We start from the raw sequence: 21,297 nt of genomic DNA on the forward strand, positions 1-21,297 counted from the left end.
TACCCCCTGCCTCAAAACTAGCATACCTGTCAAGTCTAGCCAACAGACCAAGCTGGGGAACCTAAGAGGGTAGGGGAAAGTGTTTTCCCTCTACGCTAGTCCAGGAAACCAGCAATTATAAAGCAGGCAGTGAAAATCAGTATCCATACAAACTAGTAAAATGTGAGGAGGAATATTAACTTATGCATATTCAAGAAAATATAGCTAAATCTATTGTTTGAGAGACTGTCCTGCCTCTCAAAACCCTGATTTCCGTTTTTATTCTCTTTTCCTTATGGCCACACTACCAAAAGGAGGAGGCACTATAACATGAAATAAATCCCTCCGTTTCCACATTTTCCTCAACTCACATGCAGTCAGGCTCCTGCCATGCAGGCTCTCCTACCCCTCCTTCAAAGTCACCAAGGCCACTGGGGTACATTCCACTGTCCTCATACCCTATTAGCCACGAGACACTGAGAGGGCTATTCACTACACCGTATCTTGCACAACAAAGAAAGTAAGTATTTTCCCTTCTCTTTTCAGAAAGATGCTTTGACAAGCAAATGGTATTAATTTATGTGAAGACTTTTGCAGACTGTAAATCTTAACCAAGCGAAAAGATATTAACATCAGGACTGAAGACCAAGCCAAAGTTGCTGTCAACACATTTCGGAAGGAATCTAGAAGTAATAAAAATGTCAAATTACCACTAATGTACATGTAGGACGTGAAAGAAGTATACTGATCAGAAAGTGATTCTGAAAACAGAAAACTGAAGAATTCTGATCAGATGACGAAATGTATATCCAACCCACAGCCCATCCCCTCGTCCTACTTATCCCTCCGCAAGCGGGACCAGGCACACAGACATAAGGTAATTAAAGCTGGACCAATATAAAGGAAGTAAAGAAGGATAAACTAACTATAATAAAGTGAGGGTCACGAGGCTCCAAGCCTCGAGAATCTTGGGTTCCACATGCAAACACACAGCAGCAAAAACCTCCAAGACAATGAAAACGAACACGGCATCGTGTTGGCCACAGGAGGGGCTGAGTCATCGGTCCTGGGGCTGAGGAAATATAAAGGTCAGGAAAGCCTGCACAAAAGAAAGGAATTAAATCTGGCCATTGGAGGAAAAGGAGAATTTCACAGCAAAAACATATGGAATGGGCACATCTGGTTTTCAGGTCCACATGTAAGGAACATGGAAGTTGCCACTCCATCTTAACAACAAATAAAATGCTGAACAGACTGAAAAATCAGCAACTGCTCTTGGACCCATAAGGCAAGGGAGGACACAGAACAAACCAGTGCGCCCAAGACTGGAGAGCCAGACAGGCGAATACAGGCAGTCACGGCTTCCCAGAGCAGAGATCCACAGGTGGAAACCACCGTGGGAACCAGTGCTGGGGTAGGGAACCTCAAATCTAACTGACCAACTGCTGGAGACTCCAGGTGACAAGTCTGAGGGTTAAAACTCCAGAGGGACTCCAAAAGGAACCCTTCTGAAATATGCTGGAACACTCTGTTCTTCCCAAGAGGGCCAGCTTCAGGGAAACTAGTTCAGCAGACCTTAACTGGCCAGGGTATTATCAGAGCCTACCTGACCTGGGGACAAGGAATAGCCAATGCCAGCTGGCTTTAGCCATTCTGTCCCACCTGAGGGAGGAGAAAAAATTTCAGAAACACGTGTGAAGTTCACAGTCCAGAGGCAGAGGCTCACTAAAAGACTGACATCTAAGGATAAGACTGAGGATGCTTCCACTCCCCACACACCTCACCACCACGCAACTAAAGGCCTATTTAACAGTCGTTCCGTTTACCTGGTAGATCACATCCAGCTTGCAAGAGATAATTACAAGCCATATCAAAAGGCAAAAAACACAATTTGAAGAGAAAAAGCAAGCATCAGAAGCAGACATGGAAGGGATGTTAGAAATATCAGACCAGAAATTTAAAACAACTATGACTAATATGCTAAGGACGCTAATGGATAAAGCAGACAGTATGCCAGGACACATGGGCAACGTAAGCAGAGAGGTGGAAATCCTAAGAAAGAACCAAAAAGAACTGCTACCTATCAAAAACTGTAACAAAGGGGCTTCCCTGGTGGCGCAGTGGTTGAGAGTCTGCCTGCCAAGGCAGGGGACACGGGTTCGAGCCCTGGTCTGGGAAGATCCCACATGCCACGGAGCAACTAGGCCCATGAGCCACAATTACTGAGCCTGCGCGTCTGGAGCTTGTGCTCCGCAACAAGAGAGGCCGCAATAGTGAGAGGCCGGCGCACCGCGATGAAGAGTGGTCCCCACTTGCCATAACTAGAGAAAGCCCTCACACAGAAATGAAGACCCAACACAGCCATAAATAAATAAATAAATAAATAAATGGATCATCACATTAAAAAAAAAAAAACTAGTTCATTCTTAAAAAAAAAAAAAAAAAACTGTAACAAAAATGAAGAATGCCTTTGATGGAATTATGAGTAGATAAGTGCACGGCTCAGGAAAAAAACCATCAGACACAAAATTTCAGATCCACAAGCTCAATAAACAAGTGGAATAAATGCCAAAAATCTACACCTCAGCATATCACTTTCAAATTACAGAAAATCAAAGGTAAAAAAAGAAAGCCTGAAAAAAGCCAAAGAGGAGAAAAATATACTTTACCTACAGAGGAACAAAGGATTACATCCAACTTTTCCTCAGAAACCATGCAAGCAAGGAGAGTGGACAGAAATATTTAAAATGTTGAGATGAAAAAAAACCCACCAACTAGAATTCTTTAACCTGTAAAATTATCCTTTAAAAGTGAAAGAGATATAAAGACTCTCAGACAAACCAAAACTGAGAAAATTTTTTGCCAGTACACCTGCCTTGCATGAAATGTTAAGTTCTTTAGAGAAAAAAATAACATCAGACACTCAGATCTACATAAAGCAAGCAAGAAAGCATATTAAAGAAGGAATAAGTGAAGATAAAATTTTAAATTTTATTTATCTTATTCTTAATTCATAACTGTTTATTCAAAATAATAATAGCATCAAGTTATTCAGTTGTGTGTGCTTACATATACATTATGCATTATAAATATATATTTATATGTGCATATTTTATTTTATAATATATACATTTATCTATTATATAACATATACAAAATATATATGTATACATAATGTATATATTTATACATAAATATATATTTATATATTTATATAATTGTAGATATATATATTTCTGTATACTTATATATAAGTAAAATGAATGACAGCAATGATAGAGGGGCCAAGAGAAAGGAATTAGGATTAGTTTGTTATTGTAAAGTACTCACACAACCAGTGAAGTGGTACAGGACTATTTGAAAGTGGACTTGGATTAGTTGTAAATGTATACTGTAAACTCTAACACAACTACTAAATAAAGTAGGAAAAAAAGTATAACTAACATGCTAAAAAAGGAGAGAAACTAGAATCATAAAATGATTTAGCCAGACTCATCAAGAAAACAAGGCAGAGGGCCCAAATCAATAAAATCAGAAATGAAAAAGAAGTTACAACTGACACCATAAAAATACAAGGGATCATAAGACTAGTATGAGCAACTATATGCCAATAAAATGGACAACCCAGAAGAAATGGACAAATTCTTAGAAAGCTACAATCTCCCAAGACTAAACCAGGAAGAAATAGAAAATATGAACAGACCAATTACCAGTACTGAAATTGAATCAGCAATTTAAAAACTCCCAACAAAAAAAAAGTCCAGGACCACATGGCTTCACAGGCGAATTCTACCAAACATTTAGAAAAGAGGTAACAACAATACTTCTCAAAGTATTCCAAAAAATTGCAGAGGAAGGAACACTTCTGAACTCATTTTACGAGGCCACTATCACTCTGATACCACAACCAGAAAAAGATACCACAAAAAGAAAACTACAGGCCAATATCACTGATGAATATAGATGTAAAAATCCTCATCAAAATACTTGCAAATTGAATCCAACAATACATTAAAAGGATCTTACACCTTGATCAAGTGGGATTTATCCCAGGGATGCAAGGATTTTTCAATATCCACAAATTAAGCAATTTGATACACTACATTAACCAACTGAAGAATAAAAACCATATGATCATCTCAATAGATGCAGAAAAAGCATTTGATAAAATTCCGCATTCATTTATGATAAAAACTCTCCAGAAAGTGGGCATAGAGGGAACACACCTCAACATAATAAAGGCCATGTATGACAAACCCACAGTTAACATCATACTCAATAGTGAAAAACTGAAAGAATTCCTCTAACATTAGGAACAAGACAAGGATGCCCACGCTCACCGCTTTTATTCAACATAGATTTGAAAGTCTTAGTCACAGCAATCAGAGAAGAAAAAGAAATAAAAGGAATCCAAATTGGAAAGAAAGAAAGCTGTCACAGTTTGCAGATGACATGATACTTTACATGGAAAATCCTAAAGATGTCACCAGAAAACTACTAGAGCTCATCAATGAATTTGGTAAAGCTGCAGGATACAAAATTAATATACAGAAATCTGTGCATTTCTGAACATTAACAATGAACTATCAGAAAGAGAAATTAAGGAAATAATCCCACTTACCATTGCATCAAAAAGAATAAAATACCTAGGAATAACCCTAGCTAAGGAGGCAAAAGACCTATACTCCAAAAACTATAAGACACTGATGAAAGAAAGTGAAGTTGACAGAAACAGATGGAAAGATACACCATGTTCTTGGATTGGAAGAACCAATATTATTTAAATGACCACACTACCCAAGGCAATCTACAGATTCAGTGCAATTCCTATCAAATTACCAATGGCATTTTTCACAGAACGAGAACAAAATATTTGAAAATTTGTGTGGAAACACAAAAGACCCTGAAGAGCCAAAATAATCTTGAGAAAGAAGAATCAAGCTGGAGGAATCACACTCCCTGACTTCAGAATATACTACAAAGCTACAGTCATCAAAACAGTATGGTACTGGCACAAAAACAGACACACAGATCAACGGAACAGGATAGAGAGCCCAGAAATAAACCCACGCATCTATGGTCAATTAATCTATGGCAAAGGAGGCAAGAGCATACAACAGAGAAAAGACAGTCTCTTTGATAAGTGGTGCTGGGAAAACTGGACAGCTACACGTAAAAGAATGAAATTAGAATGTTCTCTAACACCATATACAAAAATAAACTCAAAATGGATTAAAGGCCTAAATCTAAGATTGGATATTATAAAACTCCTAGAGGAAAACATAGGCAGAACACTCTTTGACATAAATCGCAGCAATATTTTTTTGGATCCTTCTCCTAGAGTAATGGAAGCAAAAGCAAAAATAAACAAATGAGACCTAATGAAACTTAAAAGCTTTTGCCCAGCAAAGGAAACTATAAACAAAATGAAAAGACAACCCACAGAATGGAAGAAAATATTTGCAAACAATGTGACAGACAAGGGCTTAATTTCCAAAATATACAAACAGCTTATACAGCTCAATAAAAAAAAAAAAAAACCCAATCAAAAAATGGGCAGAAGACCTAAATAGACATTTCTCCAAAGAAGACATACACATGGCCAACAGGCACATGAAGAGATGCTCAACATCCCTAATTATTAGAGAAATGCAAATCAAAATTACAATTAGGTACCACCTCACACTGGTCAGAATGGCTATCATCAAAAAATCTAGAAAGAACAAATGCTGGAGAGGGTGTGGGGGAAAAAGGAACCCTCCTACACTGTTGGTGGGAATGTAAATTGATACAGCCACTATGGAGAACAGTATGGAAGTTCCTCAAAAAACTAAAAATAGAATTACCATATGACCCAGCAATCCCACTCCTGGGCATATACCTGGAGAAAACCATAATTCGAAAAGATACGTGCACCTCAATGTTCATTTCAGCAGTATTCACAATAGCCAGGACATGGAAGCAACCTAAGTGTCCACTGACAGATAAATGGATAAAGAAGATGTGGTATATATACACAGTGGCATATTAGTCATAAAAGAATAATGAAATAATGCTTTGCAGCAACGTGGATGGACCTAGAGATTATCATACTAAGTGAAGTCAGAGTATACAAATATCAAGATACCACTTATTTGTAGAATCTAAAAAAATAATACAAACTTACAAAACAGAAATAAACTCACAGACATAGAAAACAAACTTATGGTTACCAAAGGGGAAGGGATGGGAGGGATAAATTAGGAGTTTGGGATTAACAGATACACGCTAGTATATGTAAAACAGGTAAACAACAAGGACCTACTGTATAGCACAGGGAGCTATATTCAATATCTTGTAATAACCTACAACAGAAAAGAATCTGAAAAAGAATATCTCTATCTCTATCTATCTATAAAACTGAATGACTTTGCTATACACCTGAATCACTGTAAATCATCTAGACTTCAATTTTAAAAAAACACAAAAAGTAGGAACAAAGAACAACAGCAACAAACAAAATAGTATCAAATATGATAGATATTAACCCAACTAAATCAATAATCACTTTGAATGTCAATAGTCTAAATGTACCAATTAAAAGACATTGATTGTCAGAATGAATCAAAAAACCAGACCCAACTATATGTTGTCTATAAGAAGTGTGCCTTAAATATACAGACACATATAGACTAAAAGTATGCTAACACTAATCATAAGAAAGCATGAGTAGCTATATTAATTTCAGACAGAGCAGAATTCAAAGTAAAGAAAATTATCAGGGATAAAAAAAAGAACATTACATAATGATAAAGGGGTCAATTCTCCAAGAAGACATAACGGTTCTTAACAAACTCCATGAGACAAAACCAAATAGAACCACAAGGAGAAATAGATGCAATCACTATCATAGCTGGAGACTTCAACACCCCTCTCTCAGCAATGTACAGATCCAGCAGGCAGAAAATCAGTGAAGATATGGTTGAACTCAACAGTACCAACAGTCAACTGTATATAATTGACATCTATAGACTACTTCGTCCAACAACAGCAGAATACACATTTTTCTCAAGCTCACATGGAATACTCATGAAGACAGGCCACATTCTGGGCCATAAAATACACTATAACAAATTTAAAAGAAGAGATATCATACAATGTCTGCTCCCAGATCACAATGGAATGAAAACTAGAAGTTAATAACAGAAAGATTACTGGAAAACCCCCAAACATATGGAGATTAAACAACACACTTCTAAATAACACATGGGTCAAAGAAGAAATCTCAAAAGTAATTCAAAATTATTTTGAACTAAATGAAAATAAAAACACAACTTTTCAAAACCTGTGGCACATAGGGGAATCAGTATTTAAAGAAAAACATATAGCATTGACTGTTATATTAGAAAAGAAAGATCTAAAATCAATAATCTAAGTTTCCGATTTACAAAACTAGAAAAAAAAGAACAAATTAAATCCAAAGTAAGGAGAAGAAAAAAGAATTAGAACAGAAATAAATGAAATTAAAAACAGGAAATCAATAAAGAAAATCAACAAAAAACAAAAAGATTTCTTTAAAAAGATCAATAAAAGATCTTTAAAAAGATCAATAAAATCATTAAGCCTCCAGTCAGGTTAACAAAGAAAAAGAGAGAGGACACAAATTACTAATATCAGAAATGAAAGAGGGGACATCACTACAGATCACATGGAAATTTGGAGTATAATAAAGGAATACTATGAACAACTCTATGCTCCGAAATTCAATAACCTAGATGAAATCGACTAATTCCTTAAAAGATACAACCTGCCAAAACTCACACAAGAAGCAATGATCTGAATATGCTTATATCTATGTTAAGACATTGAATCAATAATTAATAACCTTCAAAAATAGAAAGTACCAGGCCCACACGGGATCACTGGTGAATTCTACCAAACATTTAAGGAAGGAATTATACTAATTCTCTACAGTCTCTTTCAGAGGATAGCAGCAGAGGGAGTAATTCCTCACTCATTCTATGAGGCCAACATTACCCTAATACCCAAACCAGACAAAGACATTACAAGAAAGCTGTAGAAAATTCTCTCTCATGAACAGAGATGCAGAAAGCCTCAAGAAAATATTAGCAAACCAAATCCAAAAATGTATAAAAAGAATTCACAACATTTGACCAACAGGGATTTATCCCAGCATTGAATGCAATGCTGGTTCAACATTCAAAACTCAATTAATGTAATCCATAATGATAAGAGGCTAAAAAAGAAAAATCACATGATTATATTAATAGATGCAGGAAAATCATTTAACAAAATCTGACACTCATTCATGATAAAGACTTTCAGTAAATTAGGAATAGAGGGAAACTTTCTCAACTTGATAAAGACCATCTACAAAAATACCTGCAGCTATCATCAGACTTAATGGTGAGAAACCTGAACCTACCCTGGACCAGCAACACCAGAATCCACTGGAAGTCTCTTAGAAACACGGGATCTCAAACCCCAGCCCAGACCTACTGAAGCAGAATCTTTGGAGCTGGGACCCAGGAATCTGTACTTGAGCAAGCTCACCAGGAGACACTTAAGCATGCTAATGTTTGAGAAGCATTGCTCCAAGAAGTTGGGAGCCATAAAATAGTAGAAAGAGGGAGAAAATAGAGGCCATGAGACTAGTATATTTCAAGGACGATACACGTGTGAGTTATAGCAGAAAGGATGGCAAATTAGCTTGAGGCATGAAACTGAAGAACTTTGCAGAAGGATGGGTATATAAAGGTAAAGGAGAGGATGGCACTAAGGAGCATTGTGAGTTTTTAGGTTGAGTGATTGAGTGAATATCCATGTTTTTAATTACTATAGAGAATCCAGGGTGAGGGACAGGTTTGGAGAAGGCAAATAGGCAACTTGGTCCAGGTCACAGAGCTTGTAAGTCACACCCTCAGCCCTGGAACCCAAAGACCAGACTCTCCACATGACGCTCACCACCTCTCATGCAAAGGGCAGAAGAAATGTGTCTCAGTGAGGACACAGCAACTTAAAGGGTTTTTAAAGGACCATAAATCAGAAATGATCAGTATGGAGCTGAATCCACATCTCAGGATAGAAATAATGGCAGTGGTTTGTGCACGTATAGATGGAGGAATATCAGGAAGAATGAGGTAAGTAAAGAAGGGACATTTCATTGGCCAAAAAGGAAGTTCTCATTCTGCCTTCCAAATATCAGAGAGCAAATGCGACTGTCCCATTTCCATTAGATTTTGGTGATTCAGAAAGACAGCCTTCACCTCTGTACATTAAGTGTCTTAAGGCTTGATTTATGCTACTATAAATGCATTGTTAATACCATCTTAGAGGTCCAAGGAGAATGCAGGCAACCTAGCTTTGCCTTCGTCCTGAGCAAGACACAACCTCTCAGCAGAACGACAGCTACTGTGATAACATGGAGGATTCCAGCACGGTGGCTCACAGAAGCCTGGAGATGTGACTCTCCCAACCTAGGTTATTTTTTCCTCTCCAATATTGTCCCCTCACTGAGCAGAAAATGATTTAGAAGTCATATGGAAAAGCCTCCGAGTGTTTGTAATTCAACGTTCCATCAGAGTTCACTTCTCCTTATAATATTCTCCATTACCAGTTGGAAAACAAAAGTTCTAAGGAGTCTCATTGTCTTTTTGTCTCCAAATGACAAAGAAATGAAATAAACACACACAGGATGCAAACAACAAAAGCAGAGGATGGAGCAGAGAAGGAGCAGCATTCCAGCGTTTTAAAACACAGCAGATCAACATGTTTGCTGCAAGTTTGCCCCAAGTCTTGAAATTACGCTTCTTGGTGATCGGAACACTTTTCGATGCAACTTCACGCAATACTTTGGGGATGGCCAAGATTTACAGTTGATTAGCCCGCATAGTTCAGCTCCTTTCTCAAAAGCTTCTAGGAAGGGATTATTTCTGTGCCCAAAGAGCCCCAGAGAATAGGGAGGGCGGCTCGCGGCCATAATGTGAATTCCCCGGACTCGGTACACTGTGCTCATTGAAGCAGATAAAGCAAAGTTAAAGAAGCATTTAGTTCTTCAGAATGCCAGCCTTAATAAGTATCTTTTTGTGGAAGGATTTAGGAGGAGGGGAGGGTTTACCCTTAGTGCAGGCATTATTTCCTCATACAAAAAGGGAAAATGTGCATACAGTTGGATGTAAAAAGCCAAAAACGCACATGCCCCCCCCCTCGCTCCCCAAGGAAAAGATGCTGAACACACACTCGCAAACGCCAGAGCATGAATCTTCACAGCTTAATAGTCCCGAAGCCATTATGCAGCTTCTCTTGGGAAAGGCGGCTCATTCATCTGCAGCCGCCCAAGTTCATCCTTGCAGCTGTGAGAACCGGGAGGCGCGCAGCCCTCCAGAGCCCCACCTTCATCAGCAGGCGGACTCCAGAAGAGCCGCATCCCGTCCGGAGGAAGAGCGGGCAGCTCCCCGGCGCCTCTCCACAAAGCTGCCATCAAGGCACGTGAGAAACGTCCACGAAAGGCTGAACCGGCCACATCTGCAGGCGGCCGAACACCCAGTGACCTCTGCTTGCGGAGCGCAAGGCCCGTCCTGGCCCAGGCAGCTTCTCATTCCCTATGTGGAATTTGACACAGAATCAGTCCCTCGTAATTACTTAAAACGCCCGGTGTTTAATAAAGTAATGCCAATGTGATCCCAGTTTTCTAACCACCAGCACACGTCTCCCCTTCAGCCCCGCCTTACCGCGACCTGTCTTCCAACATGAAAATACATCAACATCTATGTGAACTGAGCTACTGACGTGAGGAAAAGCACATGGAGATGCACACGCTGTAGCTTGAGTGGGATTTCTGCTGTAGCTAAAGAAGGTGAAATGCCCAGTTCATCCACATCTATTATTCTGTGCCTAAAATTTTCAAGAGGAATTCCCATAACCTAAGGCAGATTGGGAAGGTTCTTCATAGACATCAACATTTGCTACTCTAATAGATACTATAATAGAGAGAAAGAAGAAAAGAAGGAAAGAAAAAAGGAAGGGAGGGAGGGAGGGAGGGAGGAAGGGAGAGAGAGAGAAAAAGTAAGTAAAGAGAAAGAAAAGGGAAAGGGAGGGAGGGAGGGAGGGAGGAGAGCCATCTTTACAAAGTGCACATTTTAAGTCATTGCCTCCCCCATGCGAATGGAAAATGAACTCACCCACATTGGTAGCTCTGCTCTGAAAAGACCCAGTTGAGAGAAGTTCTTTCTTTATTGTGTGGTTTTAAAGACTATTCTTTGACCTCTGCTATTTATGACTTAAGATCTGTGAAGACAGGGCCAAACCCCTTTGGCTCGAAAAGGCGCTCACAAACAAAAGCTTTTCACCTTTGTTCCACTTACCTCATTCCCCCTCAGAACACGTCCATACGCACCCCCTGGTTTCACAACTTAAACTGCATTTTCTTCTTTCTTTTGCCCAGTCACAGCCGTTACCTAACTGACAAGTGGCCACCTTCGCTCCTTTCCAAGGAGTGAAGCCCTAGTCGTCAGCACCAGCTGAAAGAGCTCTGCTAGGAATATAGATGTCTTGTCATCTCACCTCAGTGAACCATGAAACTGTGGATAAAATGGTTCAGGAAACTAAACAACGCACCAGGCAACTGCAGCCACAATGGGGCATTTCTCTAGTTATTTGTAATTTTAGGGATTTATGGATTTATCTATTGCCTTTCTCACTCCTAAAAGGATTCAAGACAATTTACAAAGGTCCATAGGATACAGCTAGAAAACAAATCTTACGTGTGTGTGATAAAAACAAGATAAAGGAAAATAAAAACTGGAGTCAGGGATAAAGCTACTTCCCATATACACGGGATAAATTTCAGTAACCTTGTTAAAGTAGGTGATTTTGTTTATCATTCAGCTTTCTGATAGTCAGTTCTAAGGGGAAAACACAGTGTCCACAGGCTAAAATATCTACCAGTTTCTAAGGGACGCATAATTAGTACTGATAAAGTGAACACAATGAATGCTTTCCCAAGTTTTCTCCTAAAGATGGCATGGAATAACAGACCGATGTCCTTGGCAAGTTCCTCAGAGTGGCCTCGGTGACTGGGTTTGTGAGATAGTTTCTGAGAATATTACACGAGCTGCATTGCAGCAACATGGGATTCAGTAAATGTCATTTGTTAAAGGACAATTTTGAGATTGTGAAAGAACATAGTTAGTCCTGTAATGGAGGCATGGATTGTACAGCATCTGGAAACTATATATCTATCAGGCATGTATAAATATTGTTTCTCTCTGGTGCCTTTTGGTACTGCAAGGATACAAAAGGTTTGATATTCTAGCTCTTGGCAAGTACCAGGAGAGCAGCGGCTTGCTGATACATCACTGTCATTTCACAGCCAGCAGAACTGCTGTTAGCTCTGACATCCACAGCAAAAATTACAGATCCTAACGAGGATGACTGTTTGAATAAAAACGTCATCCTAACTCTGCCTAGACACGCATCAAAGAAGATGAAGGGAGTACTTGATAAAGATCCTCCTTAGGAAAAATTTTCTCTTCCAAGCCAGAAGAAAACAAAAGGTACAAACTCACTGGTAGATCCCATGCACAGCTACGGTAATTTTAGGCTGAAAAAGAGTTTAGAACAAATGCCCAGCTTAGCCATTAAACATACATACACACACACACACACACACACACTTCATATTATAACCACGGTAATTTTAGGCTGAAAAAGAGTTTAGAACAAATGCCCAGCTTAGCCATTAAACATACATACACACACACACACACACACACTTCATATTATAACCAAGCAGCACCCTATGGGACCTTCCCAGGACAGACCATCCCCCCACGTCCTCTGCATTCCTCTTGTTTGTAGAAAAACTTTAGCCTCCTAGGCTTTCCCTGAGTTCCAAAGAACAAATTTAATCTGAGAAGTGAAAAATGCAGAAACAAAGGAAAACAGTCAAGCAAGACAAAATAATAATAGTTTAGCCATTAAACAAAATCAAGGACGTTTGTTTCCTTCTCAAGGGCTATAGATAATATTCTGAGCCATGTCCTTGGGCTGTTTTGGAGATACTGAAACCCCCACCAGGTGGAAGAAGTTAACTTCACGTTGACCACAAGCATGTTGACCACAAGCACGTTGACCCCAGACCAGCTGGAACCAGAGGTTGATGACGTTGACTCCCAAAATACCACCAGGTTACCTCACCACCAACCAATCAAAATTATGTCCACAAGCTGATCATGCACCTGCAACCCTTCTCCTCACCGAGTCATTAAACACGCTTCCCTGAAAGCCATTAGGGAGTTTGGGTCTTTTGAGCACGAGCTGCCCATACTCCTTTCTTGGCCTTGCAATCAACACTACACTTTCCTTCACCACAACCCAGGGTCAGTAGATTGGGTTTACTGCACAGGCGATCAGACCCAAGTTTGGTTCAGTAACAACATCACCCAAAGAACATCATGCTTTGAGCGATGAACCTTCCAGAAAGTCCTATGACCCCGAATATTAGAAAACAAATATACTAAGGTAATTGAATGTGATTATGTATAGGATGAAGGAAGTTCTTCCACATCAAATAGATAAAAAGTGAGAAATCTTGAGAAAGGAAAATTAATTTTTCAAATAATTAGCCTATATTCCTTCTTTAGGCAAATTAGACACAAGAGCATCTCCTAGTAAAGACAGTGTCAGCTAGTAAAAACAGAGTTGAAATTAATACCTAGATTTATTTCCCTATAACAACTGCTCTTTTACAAACATAGAGCAATAATGTTTCCAAGACAGACCATGGACCAACACATATTAGGCTTCTAAGAGGAATTCCTGTGTATGATTAGGTAGAACAACTTGACCCTCATGTCAAGGATTACCTACAGGATGGGGTCACAATCCTGAACATAGAAAAGCAAATGCTGACCCCCCCCTAAATTCAAGAGAGAGTTTTCACCTCAGTGGAGACTACTTCTCCTTGGAGAAGGCAGGGCAACTCAGCACAATGACGTATTCAGTGCCCACAGATTCTGCCCTCCCCAGCTTATTGAAGTCCAAGTCTGTCTTCTTTCTAAAACATAACCATTCCCATCCTTCAATCGACACTGGTGCTCTTTGCCAGTTGCCAGCTCAAACCCAACATCTTCAAGCAATCGGAGCTCATCCAGGCTCCTCTGTGTGCCTTCTGATGAATACATTACAACTTCAAAACGTCTGTCAGACCATAATCACCATTTGACGCATCCTGACGTAGACGTGTTTCATATGTTCAAAATGCATTCCCTTTCTAAAGCCAGCTTTCAGGAACCCTTCCTCAGTCATGAACCAAATAAAGAGATTTCGTTTGCATCTTCTTTCATCAGATGGAAGGAGAAATTAATAGGAAGAGCTGAGGAAGGGGTGAGGATAAAGACTTACACAGAGGTGTTTTTTCCCCTCCACACGTCTTTGAAGTTTACAGCAGGTGGAAGTCTTTCACATCCGTAAAAACCGATATGGAAAATCAGAAACACGTTGGGCTATTAACATATCACATGTTGGATTTAAATCCAAATAAGAACCTGTTCTTTTCCTTAAATACTGATTGTGCTATGAGCCTGGCCAAGTTTTGCAAGTTATTGCAGCACACAGGCTAGTTTCCAGGCTAAAAAAACCCTGGAATGTTCCAGCTACTGATGGCTAATGATCGCCCCAAAGCACACTAATATGTTTGATAAAAGTTCCCAGCGTGAGGGCAGAAAACACTTACCATAAGAATGACAGTGTGAGGGAAAGCAAATCAGTGACACCAGTTCAGGCTGCCTTCCGTGCTGAAGGCTCCAATTAGAGCTGTGAGCTTGCATTCCAGGAGGCGGTGACAGATGGCAAATCTCTCATTGTTAAAATCATCAACTCACCGATCCACCTGCCTGAGCCCTAGCAGGGACCCTGCTGGGAGCCTTCGCTGGTTCTCACAAACCTCAGCACTTACCACTTCAGAAATGAAGTTTTGAAACTAGGTGTTCATTTAGCTCCCCCATTTGTAAGTTCTTTTTGTTTTTATCTGTTGTTCCACATTCTCTCCCTTTGTTCTTTCTTTTTTCTCCATTTCTGCCTTCACCTCAGAGACGATACCGACTTGAATGTTCCCCTACAGTGACACTGGATGGAGTACTTGAGAATGTAGCTACACATGGACCCCTAACTCAAGGTTGCTGACGATGTGATTTTTCAGCTGCATGGAGACCAGGAAATCCAAGAGCTCAGGTCTCCCGGAGGAGAGACTTCATCTCTTGGTAAGCACAAAAGCACATAATGGTCTTTGGGGTACTTAAAATTATGCCATTTACTGGCATGATGTTATAGGCTAGTCTAACAAGTGTGCATTTGACAATGTTTACTCATCATGCTAGTACAATATTGCATGTACAGACTGGTATTTCAAAAGAACACTAGCCAAACTTTCACACACCTCACAATTTCTTTTCATATGCATTCCATACACATTTTAATTCCACTGGTTTAAGGAAATAGAATATTTCTCTTCTCTTCCTAGATTATCACATCCCATTTACTTAGAAATAATATCATGATCATTACTTATGGAAATAATAACATTGGTATCCAAAATAAAGGGAATTAATTATAACATTGGAGAAGTTTTCTACTCCTCCAGTGGCACAAACCTACAACTTCTCTTGACAATCAATGTCAATGGTGGCTTTGCCTGTGAAATAATTGGTACCTCCCAAAAGATATCAATATGTTGGACAAGAGGTGCTCAATATACATCAACTTTGTCCTTGAAGTTGATTACACAAAATCAGGGAAAACTGTATGAATATCAGTAAGTAGTACAATAGGCTTTAAATGTTTTAAAGGATATAAAACAACTGAAATTTCAAACTGTTGTATACTAGAATATTACAAAAAATAAACTGTTCAACTTTGGTTCTTTGGGTGTTTGGACATAGTCCGTTTCCATGGGTGCCTGAGTTTTCATTTTCCTCCTTAAGATGTATTTTCCTGGGGCTCTATGGATTTACAGTCATTACCACATAAATCATAGAAAGCATCTAACACAACACAAAAACCTTCAACAGTCACATTCAGTCATGTTTCTGGGGTTTGACCTTTATCCAATAAATTTCACAGATGTCAAATGAAACTGTCCAGATGTTCGTACAAGCAAAACCAATCTTCCTCACCTCTAAATTTGGCTCTGAATAAACCTGGAAAATCACTAAGAATCTGGAGTTATAGCCCTTATAAGAACCAAACTCCCACCGAGATCAAAGCAACATGCCACCGCACCAAGATTGAGCCCTAAATTACTGCTTTTCAACTCAAATCCTCACAACCAAATGGGAAACAAAAGTCAAGTGAGTGAGTTATAACACCCAAAAGGAGAAGGACGAGCACGCCTGCTCCCCAGACAGGGGTGGGTGTCAACAAGAATGCCATTCTTAGATGCAATGTATAGAAAGGTAACTGAGCAGCGTAAGGGCAAAGGATGCTTATTTTATAAAGTAAATGCATGACTCGCATGCAAATATCAAATGAACAAGTGTCAAAGATTTAACTCGTGAAATGCTGCAAGAACCAGTAATATGTTACATGTGGTTCAAAGGAGAAATCCAAGAAATACAAATATAAATATATTCACACACAAAAACAAATGCTAGAATGGATTTACAACTAGATGCAAAATGGTCTATTGATGGGGGGAAGCATCAATTGCAATACACTGCACACAACCATTTGCATTTCCATGGACAAGATTCATCTGCATTATTATCAGCTTTCTACATTTCCAGAGTAAGAAAATAGCTCAAGACGATGAACAATGCAGATAACCTGCAAGGGTGCAAGAGAGGGTACTTCCATCCATCTTTCTGCCCATCTTGAAGTGCTCCACAATTTTTACTGGCTCTAATAATCTCGTTTTAACACTGAATTTTCAAAAATTAATTGTGATTTGATGTCTTCTTACTGTTGTTTACCATTCCTTCGTTCATTCAACAAAGCCTCGCAAGCTGACCAACAACGTTCCACACAGGAGGCTAGAAACTGCCCATTTTTTAGTTTGAATACATCAAGATATGTCTTTGTATTGAGAGAAAAATGCAACTTTACTGTTTTGTTTTTTACTGCTTTTGCATATGTGAATGCAATGGCAAACTCTGGCAAATGGGCAAACCCAGCCTGGCACTTGTTTGTGTACAGCCAGCAGGCAAAGAATGGTTCTTACATTTTTTAATGGTTGGGAAAGGTAATAAAATTTCATGACATGAACATTACATGAAATTCAAATTCCAGTGTCCAAACATAAAGCTTTATTGGAACACAGCCACTGTCCTTTGTTTAGGTACTATCTATTACTGATTTCATGCTACTGTGGCCACATTAGTAGTTGCCACAGAGACTATGGGCTACAAAGATGGAAATATTTACTATCTGGCCTTTTACAGAAATTGTATATGATGTGGACTTCCCTGGTGGGGCAGTGGTTAAGAATCCACCTGCCCATGCAGGGGACATGGGTTTGAGCCCTGGTCCCGGAAGATCCCACATGCTGCGGAACAACTAAGCCCGTGTGCCACAACTACTGAGCCTGCGTTCTAGAGCCCACGAGCCACAGCTACTGAGCCCGCGTGCCTAGAGCCCGTGCTCCGCAACAAGAGAAGCCACCACAATGAGGAGCCCTCGCACCGCAACGAAGAGTAGCCCCCGCTCACCGCAACTAGAGAAAGCCCGCGTGCAGCAACGAAGACTCAACGCAGCCAAAAATAAATAAATAAATTTATTTATTTTAAAAAAGATATTGTATAAGATGAGCATTAGAATTCCTAACATATCATGAGCCCCTGAAAAGGTGCTTGGCGCATACCACATGCTCAGTAAATTATATGTTTATTTTCCTTCATATAATAAAGTAAAACTGCTGAGAATAGAAGTGTGTTCTTCAATTCCTTTATAACTCGCAAAATGCACAGACCAGGGTTTTTCAACCTCCCTCGGCGCTACTGAGCTTGGAGCTTCTTCACTGTGAGGGCGTCCTGTGCATTGCAGTTTGTCAGCATTCCTGACCTCCACCCACTAGATGCCAGTAGTGACAACCAAAAATGTCTCCCGCCATTGCCAAATGTCCCCTTGGGAGCAGAATTGCTCCAGCTTGAGAACCACTGGCCTCAAACCGTGCAGGACAGTAAGTCACTGCTCTACATCATCTAGGAGCTAAATGATGCTAAAGACCCCTGACTTCACAGTACTGGCTTCATTATAGGAGGAAGATTTTCCTAATTAATAATAAATAATCATGCTAAGTTACATGGATACAAAATGGATTATAACCTTTTTCCTGAAGGTAATACAGTAATGATGTACTTTGGGGGAGGAAGGAAATGTTCCCTATGGACTTCATTCATGGATTCATTCACAAATATTTGGTGAGCAACTACGCTGTGCCAAACACCATTCTAGGCTTGAAAATACCACGATGAACAAAGAGAACTCAGTCGATGCCCCTCGGAGCTTACTTTCTGGTGAAGGAGACAGACTCTCAGAGATAAAGGAACAACTATATAATGTCGTGTGGGTACAATACGTCCGAGGAAGTGTGTAAATGGGTGGGAGGTGACCTGGGAGGGCAAGGCTGAGAAGGTGGCATTTGTGCTGAGACATGAATGGGGTGTGGTGAGCTGGGTGACTGCGGAAGGAGCCTTCTGGTGGAGGGAAAAGCAGGCTTGATGGGGGTAAAGCAGAGGAGAAAGTTGGGGAGAGAGCACAGGCAGACAAGACAGCGCCGATGTTTTAGACTGAGTGAGGTAGGAAGATATGAAAAGGTGTGAGGCAGACAGCAGCAAGATTCAGCTTGTATGTTTAAAGGGTCTTTCCAGCAGCCACATGGGTAGAGTAGAAGCTGGGAGACCCAAGAGGATGCTCCTGGATTGGTCCAGGCAAGAGATGATGGCAGACTGGACAAGGCAGGCAGTTAGATGGGAAGAAGAACTCACCTTCTGGAGGGATCTTGAAGGTGATGGGCTTTGCAAACACAACCAGAACTAATTAGAAAGTGTGTACTTTCTATAAAATATTATGTAAACTTTATCTTTTAACATATATTCAGAAAAATTATATCATCAGCATTACTTCTTGATTTGGTGAGGTGTTTTTACTCTTCTGTCCCAATATTTGCTCAAAACGGTTTTTCAAGTTGTTGGTCTCTATACAACACAGCCTAGGAGACGGCATTCCAAACTTTAGTTCACCTCTACTGATTTGCTGAGTGATTTCAGGACATTATCCAATATGTATGTGCCTGAATTTCCCCATGTGTAAAATGGAGTTACCACCGCTCACCCTTCACCTCATTAACCTAAAAAGCAAAGGAAAAGCCTACACAATGCTTCATGAATCTCAGAAGAAGTGCCAACTGTAATTATCTGCAAATGTATCCCATGGTGATAATATCCAAAAGAGATGAACTCTGATTAACATGTAAGATTCATCCCCAAGGATTCAGACTAAAGACAACCCTTAAATTTATGTTGGCTTTGTACTATATTCCAAAGTTTCTGTTGAAGTTATCTATGACTTATTGATTCATTTTTGCTTTCAGGCAAAAGGAAATGATTTCTTTTCTTGTCAAGTTCAGTCTCTCGTGTCAGCCTTGATCATTCAATTACAAAATATGGTTTAACAATCTGTATTCCCTAGGGCTGCAATGTTCTTTAATTAGGATATTTTAAAAGCAGTTTAAATGAACGTGTCCCATTCAAATTTCAAGTGTGTAAAAAAAAATTAATTTCTTGATGGCATAAGGAGAAAAGAGGTGCTTACGAGAAATAATATTGATACAACAAATTATCATTCAAGTAATACCCAACTAACAAAACTGGACAAAAACACTACTTATGAAATTTAGTCAGCCTCATAGCCATACATTCATTCATATATATATATATATATATATATATATATATATATATATATATATACACACACACACATATATATATATCCTCTCCTGCAGTGATGACATAAACAAATTACCCAAAACACCAACTGAAGAACAAGTAATATAATAGATAACCAGAAAATACCTTATCAGAGCAAATATGTATGATATTATATAAAAAGAGTAAAAGGATCATAAACCAGACATTTCATTTCTGCCCAGGATCTAGAGAGTCAGAACTAAGCAAAGTTTATTTTCACCAAATTATTTCACATTCACAGAATAATTCTGTTCTGTTTTTAATAACGTTCATGCAGATTAAATGACACAACACATGCATGAAAGTCAGAATGTATCATTATAGTGAAGTTTTACGTTTAGGAACATTATTCTACAATCATTTACTTTGAGATAATTTGTTTGAAAGACCTTTCAAACTAATAATGTTCTTCATAAATATGCTGTTTCATATTATTGTGTATTGCTCAGATGAAATTTTGGTTGTAAAATAAAGGAATGCTTCAATTTTCGGTCTAATAGTCGTAACCATGAAAGAAATCTCATCAAACACTATTACAATCCCAAAGTGCTGCAGTATTTATAGCAAGTTTAAACTTTATTCACTTATATAATCTGAATATAAAACCGACTTTGAGACTGAAGCTAAAGCATATACATACATATATACTCTCTATATACACATATAAATATATTTAAAGCTGGTGATGTTTGGAGACTGAGGTAAGAAATCTATGCTATGAAACATATGAATGAGTATAATGATAACTTTGGAGCATGTGCGTGCAACAAGAAATACTCAAAGATAGAAAAGAGACTGCTTAAAGAATCAGATTAGCGAACAAGCAATTCCCACACACAAACACAATAAACGCATACAAAACAACTTAGGTGTAAGTAGAATGCATTAAATCTTCTCGTGTAATCAGAAGATGTTTTCTCCTTAAAAATACTTTTGATTGAAATAATTAGAGAATAAAGAGAGAAATAAGGTAGTATACAGAAATGTTGACACATGTATCTTGATTGCAGTGGTGGCTACACTAACTAAATCCATACATGTGATAAAATCTCACAGAACTATATACATACCTTGTACCAAGGCAATTTCCTGCTTGTGATATTGTTCTACATATACATAAAGGGTAACCACTGGTGGGAAATGAGTGAAGAGTACATGTGATTTCTCTGTACTAGCTCGGCAACGACCTGTGACTCTACAGTTGTTACAAAATGAAATGTTTTTTAAAATACTGATATAGTTGTAGGGAACGTACCTTAGAACATTGCTTGTGATTCTGGCACCAAACCAGGGAACCGTTGTTCTGCAAAAAGAAAAAGAAATATTGACTCATTAAATAATTTTCCATTTGAAA

At 39.0% G+C, this 21,297-nt stretch overlaps 1 protein-coding gene across 1 annotated transcript in view; it reads right to left on the bottom strand.

Annotated features, from left to right (window-relative positions):
• ANOS1 (anosmin 1) overlaps positions 1-21,297 on the bottom strand; it is a 190,004-nt gene that overhangs the window by 131,270 nt on the left and 37,437 nt on the right. Inside the window, exon 2 of the mRNA XM_059909897.1 lies at positions 21,199-21,246. Within this exon, the coding sequence (XP_059765880.1) occupies positions 21,199-21,246 (48 nt within the window). The remainder of the gene's footprint in view (positions 1-21,198; positions 21,247-21,297) is intronic.

The sequence above is a fragment of the Balaenoptera ricei genome, chromosome X (assembly GCF_028023285.1).
Source record: "Balaenoptera ricei isolate mBalRic1 chromosome X, mBalRic1.hap2, whole genome shotgun sequence".
Lineage (NCBI taxonomy): Eukaryota > Metazoa > Chordata > Mammalia > Artiodactyla > Balaenopteridae > Balaenoptera > Balaenoptera ricei.